Genomic DNA, 14,651 nt, shown 5'->3' with positions numbered 1-14,651 from the left:
TCATTTTGTAAAATGTGAGGGATGTTTTGAACGATTTTCCCAAAAATAAATGTTAAAAGTATCAAATTGCCGAATTGATAAAATTATGTCTGTTTGATAAGTAACTGAATACAAGCACAAGTATAGGAATATCACACAGATATGATAATTTTATTCTTTTTCAAAAATTACCTTTATTTGTGTATTGCAAAGAATGAAAATTGTGTGTGAGTGAGAGATTTTTTTTCCAAGATATTTGTGATACATATAAGTATTCTATTGTACAAGACATTTTTTTTTAAAATTTTTTCCAGCAGAGGAGGGGTAGAATTTAAGAAACAGGAGAGAGGATAAGGGAATTTGAATCCAGAACCTCTAATACTTGGAACCTCAACCTTAACCATTAGACTAATGCCTCGTTGGCCCGTAGTAAACAATGACTACGTCTCAATTACTCCGAGGAGTAAAGCTTATGCGTTGGGGTTACAGAAATTTGGCTAAAGAAGAGATTGACTTGGGGAGTTAATAATTATATATATATATATATACTAATTAATAGCTTGCTCATATTAGTCACTATAAAAAGAAACAAAATCTCCGACTTATTTAGTTTTGTGTTAACAATTTTTCACTGGGACTGTCAGTTAAACTCATACGCAAAAACCAGAGAAAATGTAATGAGAAAGATCAACGAATAATAAGGACATAAGAATGCTTCCTAAGGCTACGTCTTTGGGTTGGAGAAGAAGCCTAATTTACTTAATTGGATTGACAAAAAGTTCACAACAAGAATGGTTCAATGGCTGGGAACGTTTTATTCTATAAGTAGAAAGGAAAAAACAAAAAATCCAAATTGGCCTTAAGTTGTTTATATTATAATTCAAATTTGATTTTTATGAAAAAAATTCCCTAATAAGTTTTGAACACGCACACTCAGTAAATGAGTTTTTTTTTTTGTAAAAACGCATTTACTTAGTGTGTTATTTATTTAATAAATAAATGCCTAAACAAATAAAACAATTACATTTTTTTAAAAAAAATACTAGGCTAATGGGAATATCTTTTAAAAAACCCACTATTTGGGATTTGCTCTAGAATTTACATAATTCAAACGCTGAAAAGTTGACCAGGCTGATTGTGATTTGCTCTAGCTAACATATATATATATATATATATATATATATATATATATGGTTATTGTGGCGGTCAGCAACACTGGGGCAGCCGCCTGAGAGGTGGAACATAACATTTGTAACTTGCTTCCCCATCTACGGCTGGCTGGCTGGCTTGAAGGCATGCCTTTGGAAGACAGTTTGTATATAACCATTCTTACGATCTTGTATACCCAGAAAGCACTGACTAGTTGTAGTCCAAGAGCCACTGCCTGAATATATATACAAGGAAAATGTAAATACAAGATACCCCAACAAAAAAAAAAAAAAAAGAGCCAGAATATTAATTAATTGAGAAAGTGCTACTTCAGCTTGTTTTTCTTTATAACAATGGAGCAAATAGTTGAATTTAAGGACATAGTAATCATGCCTTTCTTTGATTTAGTTGTTGTTAAATCATGTAACTTACCTTCATGAGCAGCGGACTATCAGAAAAGAGAAATGCATACGTGAGATATGGTCCAACTATCATCCTTGCAGCTGTGAATATGATTGCAAACAAAATCTGCAACAAATATAACACCAGCATGTTAGGAAGCTTCACCATAGTTTTCTAATTTCTATTATTGATGTTGTCCTATTTTTTATACTACTTTTTTTTTTTTGCCGGACATGATAGATTCTAATCTATATCTACTCCTACTCTATATTAGGAGGAGGGGGGATGCAAAGGGGTCAAGAGGGAATTCGGGGAAATTGAACCATCATCGATCCAGACGGGTACATACGCACATGTTGGCAAAATTTTTTCAGAAAATCCTGAATTTAGAATGTAGGCCAAGGGATTTGATCTCTTGACCTACACCCAAGTAGAGCCTTAAGGCTCCTTTTTGCCCATTATCGAAGTGGGAAGCAAATGATCAATATTGACAGATTTTGTAGATTTTTTAAATGGAAATATATATCATGAAGTTGAGTGTAGGGTTTTGAATGAACTAACATCAATGGCCAAATTTAGGTCTGTGTCTCTGTACCCCAGTTCTTTAAGGAGGTCTCTTAAGTGGAGGAATGGACCAGAAATTTCTCCAAGCCATAATGCCGCCACCATTTCTGATCCATACTACATATATAGAAAAGAAAAATATGGACAAGGAACTTATATCACTGCCAAAAATAAAATTTCAGAATTCAGAGAAAATCAAATAGGAAAAGTAGAATTATTTATATACCCTTTCAGAGGCAAGGCCTGCCCAAATTCCAAGAATGCGGACTAAATGATGAAATATGGTATCCAGATTAATGTTGTCGCTGAATTGGCAACATGCTAAGTCAAAAATGAGATAAGCACCACTGATTGCTAATGTTTGGATCTGCAGCAATTTGAAATAAACAACATTCTTCTTCAAAGAGAAAGTATCAAATTTTGTAAATTTAAACACCACAACAGAAGTTGGAAAAACACAAAAAAAAAAAAAGAAGAAAAAGAAGAAGAAGAAGATATCTGTAACTCGTTCGAAGTACCTGCATGGGAGAAGACTTTGAGGCCAATGGAAAAATTGGGCAACTCCAATCTTGAATGGAGAGAGAAGCCAATGTTACTGCTATAATTGCATGGATTGAAGAAACCACACGTAGGCTAAAATCAAATGAACGTTCTTGAAAGATCCTTTTTGTTAATAAGAATAATATTGTCCAGAAGAATACACCTGCTACAATCAACCCTACTATGTAATCTTCCATGCTGTTGCTAATCGCAGAAGAATTTGGCCATCTCAGATGGATGAGACAAAGAAGGAATGAATATTTTACAACATCAAAGATTTGGTGAAACTAAAATGCAATGAAACTTTTTGGGTAGTATATAATGCAGAGTTAATGCTTTTTTTTTTTTTTTTAATAATAAAGGAGTTGATTAAGGCTAATTCATTGTTGAAAGAATTATGATCATCAGCAATTTTGAACCAATAGCTGGTCCGTCTCTTTAAACAAGGTATTGGTCAATTTGTAACGGTCTTCATTATTTTTAGAAACTACTAGTTTTTATGACTTTGCATCGATCAAATTGTTATAAAATTTAGATAACTATTCAAATTGAGTAACATATATGTTATATATCACCAATTTTCTTGAAGATATTGAATTATATATTAAGTGCAAAAGGAGAAACAATTGGGGATTAATTTGACTATACCCCTTATTTCACATATAAAAAATATACATTTTGCCTAGAAAGGTGTTTTGGTCACAAGAAAGTAAGTATGACACTACTTGTTTTTGTTATTACTAATTCTGTTAATTTGGGGAGGAGGCAAATTAAGTGTACTTATTCAAAAATTGAAGCTAATAAAGTGTAATGACCCTTTATATTTAGGGGGCAATGCGTGATTATCCCAAAAAGAAAAAAATTATAGTCGTAGTCCTCACTAATTCCTTCAATTTCCGAGTTCCTAATATAACCCGCATATTGTTTAGGTTATGTCTCTAATCAACGCATCCAAATGCTCTGTTATACCATCTCAAACCACAAAAAAAAAAAACACTTTTCAAAATAGAGTAAATCTTAGATACACTGATAGTGCACACACTATCACTGTTGGATTCAAATTTTACATTGTTGTCATTCATCTAACACTGACTGTGTATATACTGTCAGTATAGAAAAAATTAATCCTTCAAGATAATCATTTTAAACGACACCATGCCGTCTAATTTATAACAGAATAAGCAAACAACTTCTGTTGGGTAGCGAAGATGATTTGAATAAAATGGTTAGTGTCTGATTTTTCAACACTATGATGCATTAGCATATATTGCATCAAGACTGGATTGCCTAATATTTCCTATGATGCATTAGTAATTTTGCTTCGACTATAATGGCAGAAGATGATAACATGGAGGACGAATTTGAATTTCTTTTCATATTCATTTCTTCACACATTGGAAGACCTGCAAAACTTTGATGTTATCAACGTTCTTTTGTTCTGCCATATCATATGGGAGGTTCTAACTGTTGTAATTATTCCTCTGCCAGAAGAAGAAAAGAAAAGAAGAAAAAGAACACTTGAAAGAATGAGAAGGCTGTCAAGCTAATTCCTCGGTTAATCAAACGAGTTCCAAACGCTCATATCTATTTACGTTCTAATTTTGGGGAGTTATAGTTTTGCTCCTCAATATTCAGGCACTAAACTTAAGTGGTCTCTAGCTAAAAATTTCAACGAAAAGCATCATTTAGCATATATATAAATTATGTTCCAATTTCAACCAAGATAGAAAAATTAACAAAATTTGGTTTTCGATGTTTCTAACTTCAACCAATTAATAAGAGGTGATTGACGCAGAAAGTGTGAGGCTAAGACTCTGTCTCTGTGGAGATTAATCAGAGCAATAATCCATTGTTAAGTGAAACTTACATGTTTTTCTCTTCAATGTTAATATTAACCACAACGTTAGTCATCAAACTTTTGAAAATTGAGAGGAACTTTTGTTGCAAAGAGAAATTGATTCCTACAAACTTATAATCGTAGTTCTTTTATTTATTATTTGAATTGATGTCCACATGACTTTCACGATACATAGTTGGATAACAAATAGTCCGTCGATTGTTATTTTTCTATTCAAATTAAAAATAGTGGGAATTCAGTTGTTAAAGTCACGTATATATTTTTTTGTTGCATTGGCCACTTATACAGATACTTAGCAATAACTACAAAAGTAGACATTCACCAAAAATCATTTTTTAGGCAAAATTAGAACAAATATTTTCATGGGATTTCAGACTATTATAAAGTAGTGTGCACCATCTATTTCATTTTTTTTTGGGTTTTGGTGGGGGCATATTCATATTCATTTTTGTTCGGTGGGCACCAAGTATGATTACCCCGTAGGGCTGTAAATAGGGCTCCAAACGAGCCAAATCCGAGTCGAGTTTTGAGCTAATCGAGCCGAGTCTCGACTAATTTTACCAAACTCGAGCTCGACGAGCCGGCAATTTTCAAGTTCGAACTCGACTCGAATCAAGTCGAGCCGAGCTCGAGCTCGACTCGAAAAAAATAAAAAATAATTATTTTATTTCGGCAATTTTCAAGCTCGAGCTCGAAAAAAATAAAAAATAATTATTTTATAAAAAAATAAATAAAATAATATTTTTTTCTTAATAAATAATAAAATATTAAGGATATATACGTAATTTTACTATGAAAATAAAAAATAAAAAATAAAAATATAATATACGTAATTTTATTATTAAATAAAAAATATATATATATATATATATATACTCAAGCTCGCGAGCCGGCTCGCGAGCTAACGATTTTAATATTCTGAGCTCGAGTTCGAGCTCGAGTTTGACTCGAGCCGGCTTGAGCTCGACTCGAGCTTAACTCGAGCTGCTCGCGAGCGGCTCGATTCGTTTGCAGCCCTAGCTGCAAATAAACCGAGCCGCTCGCGAGTTCGAACTGGCTCGAGTCGAAATCGAGTTCAAAATATTAAACTCGGCTCACGAGCTCGAGTATATATATAAATATATTTTTTTTATTTTTTATTTTAAGTATATATATATATTTTTTAAGTATATATATATTTTTTATTTTTTTATTTTAATAGTAAAATTACATATATATCCTTAGTATTTTATTATTTATTAAGAAAAAAATATTATTTTATTTATTTTTTAAAAAATAAAAATAATTATTTTTTATTTTTTTCGACTCAAGCTCGCTCGAATCGAGTTGAGCTCGAGCTCGAACTTGAAATTGTCGGTTCGTCGAGCTCGAACTTACTAAAATTATATCAAGATTCGACTCGATTAGACCAAAACTCGACTCGACTCGACTCGTTTGCAACCCTTACTCCTAATTTAGGGGAGGGAGAGTGTGATTATCCCAAAAATAGGAAAAGGACTAATTGGGTGAAGAAAGAAGATAAGGGGCAAATTATGATGGTGGAAACATTTGAAGGACTAAATGAACTATTTTACGGGAATGCAAGTTATGCAACAGCAACACCGATCTGTTTCCCGAATCATTTTCCCAATCCCCAAATTTATTCCCCAAATTAAACACGGCGGACGGCTGAGCGGAGCTGAGCGGAGCTGAGCTGAGCTAGGGTTTCACCACACCTCATCACCACCACCACCACCACCACCGATCAGGTTTACCATTATTTTTCACACACAGTCACACACAACAGAGTCTGGTTATATTGGTTGAAACGAATGAGTCCATACTAAACAGCGTGGTGCGGTTTTTTTTTCAGGAGAAAAATGGGGGATCCCTATTGGAATAGGCAAAGTGGGATGCAACCACCAGCAGCCGGAGGAGGAATGCTTAAACGTCACCGTTCCGATTACGGTATATTTTTTACTTGAAATTCGGTAAAATTTTCTCTTTGAATTTGAAATTTCAAGCGTAAATATGAAGAAAACCATAATAAAGAATAGTATCTAATTTTTTAAAAAGTTCTGTTGTTATAGTTTCAGTCATGTTTTATCGTTGTTAATTGCTGTAAAATGTCTAAGGAAAATAAAAATAGGTATAGAACAGAAACTCTAATTAGTGTTTGAATACTCTGTTGCTTTCAGGCCACCAAAATTTTTTAAAAAAATGTAAATTGCAGTTTGGGAGAATTATTCGTAGTCTTTTTAGGGAAATTGGGTCGTGGGGGTGTACTGCAAGGATCCTGAACATGTGAATCAAATTGTTTTATGGATATTTACATTTGTACAACTGAAAAGAAAAACTTTGTTTTTTCTTAAATGTACTTCATGAGGCCTTTTCGCTGGAAGAAACAAATATTGGGCAAGTATACTGGTCTTAGTTGTGACTTCATTTTGGTGGACTGGAAGACTTAAAATGACAAAGGTGTTTTTGATGGGGCTGTCAGAATTTAGCTAAGCTCTTTTGAATTTTGGAGGCAGTTTAGAATGTTAAGATTTAATTTATGATTGAATTGCTGCTTGATTTCCTTTTGATGCTATATTGGTATTTGAAGGTCAGACTGAGAGGATCTTTGGGGTGAAAACTTTTACAATAAAAATGTGTTTTTTGCTTGAGTTCGAAATATGCCATCTTTGCTAAAGCAATAGACTATATAGCTTTTTCTCAGCTCAATCCACTTGACTTGTCCATTTGCTTAGTTTTACAGAAACCACTCAATTGGAATTAAGTCAATCTTAATTTGTGGTTTTTCTCTGGCAGAATTCAATTTTGATGTCTGGCAAGCTAATAAGTCATTAACCTTTTCTATTGTAAATAAACCATGGCATATTGTTACTACTATTTAACCTTTTCACTTGTCAATGAATGAAATCCCAACTATTGGAGACTTTCTGATTGTTATTTATCATATGGAATGTGGGATTCCTTATGACCTCTGATGCATGGTATCAATTAATTGTTGATCATACTTTGCACTCATCTCCATTTCTCACCTTACAGTAAACTATCTTATTTTCTTTCAACTATGTAACCTCTTTGATGAACTTCGTTTTCAATTTCTAGCCATTCATCATCAGTTTTTTTTCGGGTGTCACTTTGGGTTCAAAATGTTTACATTTTGGTCATAAATGGTTGGTATCAGCTATTTTTCTTTTAGTTTGTTCTGTAGACAAATATGCGGATTATACTTGCGTGTTTGTATCTCTTCATCTCCATCTCTCTTTACTTTGTTTTTATTGTTATTTTTCTTGAGTGAATGGGAGAGGATGAATTTTGTGCATGACGCTTCTGTCTCTGATTGAATAGAAAGTGCATTGGCAAATTTATATTTCTCAACAAATGCAGATGTTCCGCCATCTCGGATGACATTAGGACATGAGATGCATAACTATTTAGCTCCTGATGATGACCGAGGTGGACCTCGAATAGTAAAGGATACAAAAACCCTTGGATCAGCATATGACCGATATCTACAGAATTCGGTATTATTCAAACCTTGAAGGAAGATTTTCTTTTTTCTCATTATGCTTTTCACCTGCTGAAACATGCAAACTTTATTTTCTATAGCAACTTTCTCTTAATTCTGGAGAAGGTAATAACTATGGTGGAGCAGCTTTGAGAGCAGTTGGTAGTGGTATGCCTACACTTCCAATACGTGACCCTGTTTCATCTGGTCGTCCTGGGACTGGTGGTCCTGAACTCGCACCAAGCAGCAGAAGGGTGGGGTATAGTGGTCAACTCCCTGTGGAGGAAATACCCAGGACTCGTGAAACTCTTCCTCTTCCTCCAGATGCTTCAAGCACATTGTATATTGAAGGACTTCCTCCTGACAGCACGAAACGAGAAGTAGCTCGTATCCTGTTGGATTCTATATTTTGAAACAAACTCTATTCTTGTTTATTATGCATATTTTAATTACTATACTTGTTCTTGTTATCTGCATTGGCCAATGTGTTACTTAACGTTGCCTGTAGATATTTTCCGTCCTTTTGTAGGTTATAAAGAAGTAAGACTTGTTACCAAGGAATCCAAACATGTATGTCGGTACTTATACTTTGTTAACCTTGTTTGCTTTTAACCATAGTTAAGCTATCCTTTTTCTTTTCAATAGCAACTCATTTGACAATGATATTACTTGCCTTTGTAGCGCGGTGGAGATCCTCTAATTCTGTGTTTTGTTGATTTTGCTGACCCTGCATGTGCTGCTACTGCATTGAGTGCCCTGCAAGGTAATCTTTTCTCTGTTGACATGGTCATAGTTTTTAGCAGTTTATAAATCGTCTATATCTGGTGATTGAAGTTCTTATAGTGGTCAGAGTCTTTTTGTCCATGCCAGGACAAATAAAAGGTCTTTTCTTCTCTCTAACATTTTGATTTGTTTTTAGATGTAATTAGTGGATTTTGTATTTGGGTGGATAAGAATGTTCTTGTACAGGATCTAGTTGTACTATAGTAGTGTTCTATTCTTATCCTGCTGTAAAATTCTTGAGGTGGTTGAATTCTTGAGGTGGTTGAATTACCAGGTTATAAGATGGATGAACATGACCCAGACTCTTCCTACTTGCGGCTGCAATTCTCAAGGTTCCCAGGTCCAAGGTCTGGCCCTGGATTTCGTGGGAAGAGATAGAAAAGCTTCAGGCCGCTGATACCTGACTCAATGCACTCATTAAACAATGTAGTACTTTTATGTGATACTCGATTTCATGTAGTTGATCCTGAACTTAGTTGATACTCGACACACCTGCGCAGATTTGTTTCCCCTCTCCTCTTTGTGGTGGGAGTGGAAGAGGCAGGAGAGAGATTTGCAATAGTTTTAGCTTATTTGGAGCAATTAAACTTGTTGCACAGAGGGCTGAAGGTGCATCTTTTATCAATTGCAGCTGGTGTTTGTATGTTGTATCAATTATCTGTTCTTCGCAACCCTTTTTGTGCATTGGGTGCATTTCAGGTTTTAGGTTTAGAATGATCTCAATTAGTTGGTTTTCTGTCATTGCTTCTTGCTTCAAAGATTCTTCCTCTGGCGTCTTTCCGCAAAAAGTAAGACGCAATGGTGGGCTGGGTTTCACTTATATGCCCGTCCTGCTACTATGTTCTCTTGTGAATATGTCATAGACTCAAGTATAAGCAGGAAATATTAGCAAGAATGGAATGGAAGTATTAGGCCCAGATCATCAGATAGTGAGCTGGTGATCAATCCTCCCTTCACGTATAATACGGTGGAGCTTTGGACTGCCTAAATTAAGTCTAAAACAGTTGAAGAGTGCAGGTGGTTTCAGAGGGATACTAGGTCAACATTGCAGGTATGATGCTAGAGATTTGCTGTTTGCTCTATAGAAAAAACGTGCAAATCTTTTGAGGATGGTTTTGCTTGCACGCAGATGAATTCCACTATTGTAAAATCTACTCTTCTGGTCAAATCTTGGTAATCAAATTTTTGGCTAATTAGGATCTGCCTATTCGAAGATCTGCAGTTGGTTTCTTAAATTAGGTTCTCAAGTTTTGGCACTATAATTTAAACAAAAAAAAAAAGAGCAATAAAATGGCGTTATGGTACTCTGGGTTCCGCTATCCAAATACCTCCGAATAGATGGGTGGCATGCAGAGTTTTCTCAAGAAACATGGAGCCAGGAAAAATAAAAAAAAAATACATTCTATATAAAGCTTGGCAAATGGACATGAAAGATATAATCCGGGAAAAAAAAAAAGTCCCCCTTGGTTGAAATTTAAGAGAAGGGCAAAGACCAAGGAGAGATAATCTGCCAAATCTGAAAGCAAGAAAGTAACAATCTGAACATCTGAAGCAATAGCTTGAAATTTAAGAAATGGCTTCAATTTGGATGAAACAAATCAGGCTCACATCACATGTTTAATTTTTAAGGGTAAAAATGACAAGCCACCTCATTCTTAACCAGAAATGTGAGGAACTAACAGCACAAAACTGCACCAACTACATTAGCTTTTCAACCTTGAGCACTTACACCGGACTTGGCTTCAAGCACCTAGCAATCAAAACCAAGTTCCACTTTCTAAATTGGGAGCTTTTTAATTCAAGATTTTCTATTTATAATTCCTTTACACTTACCATCCAACTCAACCCTTCCCCCCAACACTCCCACTAATATGTTAAAAGTCATGAAAGTACAAACTTTGATGTATTCAAAATCTCACAAATGGACTAAACGTTAACAGAATTCGACTTATATTTGTAATCATGGTCAAAGTGATGAATTGTATTATGTACTTGGCTCTCATACAAAAAAGCTAATATCAAATCACCTATAGGCACATATATATGCCTCCTCTGACAAATCATTGGGGCAGACACATTTATTTTTAAAAATCTACTACTTAGAACGTACACCTAATTTTTTTTTTTTTTCCCTCAGTGAGTGTACATCTAAGGTAGAAACAATTTCTGAGGCGGAACATTTTTTTTTTTTTTTGGTGAAATCTTTATACCTACAGTTAAAGTTTCGCTTTGGCCAGTGAGGCACGTGGCACTACTGGATTACATGTAATCCCACCCCTGGAATCGAAAAGCCAAAGGTTTCTGTAGGACTTAACATATCCTATTCTTGGTCAACTTGGTCGTGGAAAGCTGAAACATACTGACTCGTGATAGTGATTGGAATCGAATTCATCTAAATTTTTTCTAAAAACAAATAGAAAAAAAAAAGACTTGGTAAGGCTAAATCATCTAGTGTTGCTTCCCTGGCCAAATTCGTCAAGATTCAGTTTGGAAGACTTGATATCCAGACATGCGAGTTGGGATTTGCAAATAAATTACTATGGTGAAGAGGAATGGTTGAAGCCCTTCTTCTTCATCTTCTCCATCTGTCACCATCGCCAAGATTTGTTAAAATTTGCTTCTATCTCTTTTTCAAATGGAAGTCGGTAATATTTCTTCATCAAAGCATCTTCAGGAGTTGAATGTCATTTACAAATAAATATCTTATGTTATTTGTAAACTACTGAACACGAAACTTATAGTTCCTTCAACTGAAGATTCAACCTAACCTTAAAAATCTCTACCCCCTTTGTGATAACAAATCCAAGAGCCTTTATGTTTCACAGTATAGATAGTAGCACCTATGGCTTTTTTTTTTTTTTTTTCCTTTTTGTCTCCTGTTATTTTACGTTATTAATAATGTGACTTCAGAAGCAACTCATTTGATTTTTCTCAACACCTGTTAGAATACTCCGAAATGGATGTGCTAAAGGAGTATTCAGCGATGTCGATAACCTAGCAGAAGAAAAATGGTTTAGGTGCTGACGAATGTCTAAAACACTTGAAAGAGGGAGCCCTCAAAGTCAACGGCCGGCCTGTTGCATATACAGTCTCGATAGCAGCCATGAATACAGTAAGAAAAATAACTGCAAAGATCAAAGTAAGAAAAATAAGACAAACTTTGGGAAAGGGATAAAAGTTTTGAAGCAAAAGATACTGGAAGCAAAAAAGGGGAAGTATGAGGAGAACAAGGGGGTCATTGCTGAGTTGAAGTTGAAGCTAAGTCAGGCTTACAAACAGGAGGAGATATATTGGGCACAAAAGGCAAGATGCAGATGGCTGAGAGAGGGAGATAAAAATACAGCTTTTTTCCATGAAGGGGTGAGCACTAGGAGGCAAAGGAATAGAATATTAGGCCTGCAAAAGGAAGATGGGAAATGGTGTGAGACAGAACAGGAGATAGAGGAGGAAATATGCAATTTTTACAAGGCAATGTACACATCTTCTAAGCAGGATGACTTTGAAGCAGTTACTGAAGGAGTCCCTTGTACAGTCACAATGGAGATGACTGAAATGCTGATTAAACCAGTGGATGAAAAGGAAGTGAAGGCTGCATTATTCTCTATGCACCCAGATAAAGATCCAGGTCCTGATGGTATGTCCCCTTTCTTCTTCCAAAGATACTGGAATACTTGCAAAAATGACATTGTGATGGCTACTCAAAGTTTTCTTTCTGGGGGTTATTTACTAAAAGCTTTGAATGAAACAATAGTGACCCTGATTCTTAAGGTAGAAGCTCCCATAAACCTGTCCCAGTATAGGCCTATATCTTTATGTAACGTCATCTAAAGAGTCATTGCAAAGGTGCTGGCAAACAGACTAAAAAGAGTCATCCCAAAATGCATTAGTTATGCCCAATCTGCTTTTGTCCCTGGTAGGCACATCCTTGATAATGTTATCTTAGCATAGGAACTTCTGCATTTTATGAAAAATAAGAGAACAGGCAGAAATGGTTTTATGACCCTAAAACTTGATCTATCAAAGGCCTATGACCGAGTAGAATGGCAGTTCTTAGGGAGGATGATGATGAAGATGGGTTTCTGTCCCACTTGGGTAAAATGGATCCTTAACTGTGTCACCACAGCATCTTATTCCTTTAATGTGAACGGCCAAAAGATGGGATATGTAAAACCATCCAGGGGGCATTAGACAAGGGGATCCCCTTTCCTCTTATTTGTTTCTTATTTGTGCTGAGGGGCTGTCCAACTTGATGAACCAAAGACTCAACAACAAAGCTCTAACAGGAGTCAAAGTGGAGAAGGATTGTCCAAAACTGTCTCATTTATTATTTGCTGATGACTCTCTATTTTGCTATAAAGCTAGCAGACAGGAAGCTAAACAAATGAAAGGGATGTTTGCTGCTTACGAAAGAGCTTCAGGCCAGGCCATCAACTATGAGAAGTCTGCAGTTTTCTTTAGTGCAAACACAAACAAAGAGCTGAGAAAGGACATATGTGCTGAGCTGGGAAATATGAAGGAGGCTGCAAGTGGAAAATACCTAGGACTACCTATGCTGATAGGTAGATCAAAGCAACAGGTATTCGGCTATATTAAGCACAAGGTGCAAGGCAAGCTACAAGGGCGGAAAAGGAACTTGTTAAGTCACGCAGGAAAGGAGATTCTGATCAAGTCTGTGGCAATGGCACTTCCCACGTATACCATGTCATGTTTCAAGCTTCCAAAAGTGCTGTGTAAGGATATAAGTAAGATGATAGCTACATTCTGGTGGGGAGGTGGAGAGAATGAGAGGAAAATGCATTGGACTAGCTGGAACAAGATGTCGCAGGTAAAGGGTAAGAGGGGACTGGGATTTAGAGATTTAGAAAAGTTCAATGAAGCACTTTTAGCTAAGCAACTGTGGAGAATACTCACCAATCCAGATTTGCTTATGAGTAAGGTAATGAAGGCAAAGTATCTAGCACAACCACAGAACTGGGAAAGAGACACCCCTAGAGCAGCTTCTTGGACCTGGAAAGCATATTTGGAACAAGAAAATTGGTGACAAGAGGGATAGGGAAAAAGGTAGGAAATGGGAAAACAGTTGTTATTTGGCAGGATAATTGGATACAAGGGATTGAGGATGGATGGATTAAAACTAGAAGAGATCCACGGTGCACACTAAGGAAAGTAGATGAACTGATAGCAGATGGAGATTGGAACCAGGAAATACTGAATCGCTTGTTTATAGCAGAGGATGTCCAAAAGATCAAGGCTATTCCACTCAGTATAACAGGCTGCCAGGATAGATTGTATTGGCGATACACCAAAGCAGGTGTGTTTACGGTGAAATCTGCCTATGATGTGGCAATGGAAATAAGGCAGCGCCAGCACATGGAAAGGCTGAAGGGAGATAGTGGAAGCACGAGCTATGATCAACAGAACTCAAAAATCTAGAAAAGTGTGTGGACCTTATAGATGAAACACAAATTGAAGCACTTCATATGGAGGTGCCTACATCACAGTCTGCCAGTGAATGAACAAATAAAAAAGAGAACAAGTAAAGGCAGTCCAATGTGTCGCAGCTGTGGGGAAGAGGTGGAAACAATAGAACATATGCTGTTCTTTTGTGGCACTGCTGAAACCACATGGAAACTAGCACCTCTACAATGGGATGGATTGAAGGAGCTGAGAGGTAATTTTGTAAGATGGTGGGAAGGGATATTAGGAGCAAAAAAAAGGGAACAAGGACAGGAACACATAGCACTAACTGTAAGTATTCTTTGGCAAATATGGAAGGCAAGGAACAAGAAAGCCTTTGATGAAAAAGAAGCAGACCCAAGGAAAACAGTGCAAAAAGCTATAGTAGAATGGGATGAGTATATATAGGCCCAAAAAGAT

The 14,651-nt window shown here is 36.0% G+C and overlaps 2 protein-coding genes across 2 annotated transcripts; both read left to right on the top strand.

The window, feature by feature from the left end:
• The first annotated feature begins 6,137 nt into the window (after positions 1-6,137).
• Positions 6,138-9,515, top strand: LOC113749010 (RNA-binding protein 2-like). The gene is made up of 7 exons (XM_027292635.1): positions 6,138-6,240; positions 6,345-6,439; positions 7,871-8,007; positions 8,093-8,378; positions 8,500-8,561; positions 8,673-8,754; positions 9,049-9,515. Exons 2-7 carry the CDS (start codon positions 6,352-6,354, stop codon positions 9,150-9,152), a joined length of 759 nt encoding a protein of 252 aa, XP_027148436.1. The 5' UTR covers positions 6,138-6,240; positions 6,345-6,351; the 3' UTR covers positions 9,153-9,515.
• A 3,299-nt stretch (positions 9,516-12,814) lies between these two features.
• Positions 12,815-14,207, top strand: LOC113750683. Its single transcript, XM_027294635.1, has 3 exons — positions 12,815-12,866; positions 13,133-13,710; positions 13,869-14,207. Exons 1-3 carry the CDS (start codon positions 12,815-12,817, stop codon positions 14,205-14,207), a joined length of 969 nt encoding a protein of 322 aa, XP_027150436.1.
• Positions 14,208-14,651: the final 444 nt, after the last annotated feature.

Source organism: Coffea eugenioides, chromosome 10 (assembly GCF_003713205.1).
Source record: "Coffea eugenioides isolate CCC68of chromosome 10, Ceug_1.0, whole genome shotgun sequence".
Lineage (NCBI taxonomy): Eukaryota > Viridiplantae > Streptophyta > Magnoliopsida > Gentianales > Rubiaceae > Coffea > Coffea eugenioides.
Note: the sequence above shows the minus strand (reverse complement) of the source record. Positions and strands in the feature narration are given on the sequence as shown.

What these genes read in the sequence shown, in the direction of transcription:
- LOC113749010 (XM_027292635.1), top strand. Translation starts at nt 6,352, where the DNA reads ATGGGGGATCCCTATTGGAATAGGCAAAGTGGGATGCAACCACCAGCA. An exon ending in ACGTCACCGTTCCGATTACG is followed by an intron (nt 6,440 to 7,870) that starts GTATATTTTTTA and finishes CAACAAATGCAG; the next exon opens with ATGTTCCGCCATCTCGGATG. An exon ending in ACCGATATCTACAGAATTCG is followed by an intron (nt 8,008 to 8,092) that starts GTATTATTCAAA and finishes TATTTTCTATAG; the next exon opens with CAACTTTCTCTTAATTCTGG.
- LOC113750683 (XM_027294635.1), top strand. Translation starts at nt 12,815, where the DNA reads ATGGCAGTTCTTAGGGAGGATGATGATGAAGATGGGTTTCTGTCCCAC. An exon ending in TGGGTTTCTGTCCCACTTGG is followed by an intron (nt 12,867 to 13,132) that starts GTAAAATGGATC and finishes TTTGCTATAAAG; the next exon opens with CTAGCAGACAGGAAGCTAAA. An exon ending in CAGATTTGCTTATGAGTAAG is followed by an intron (nt 13,711 to 13,868) that starts GTAATGAAGGCA and finishes GTTATTTGGCAG; the next exon opens with GATAATTGGATACAAGGGAT.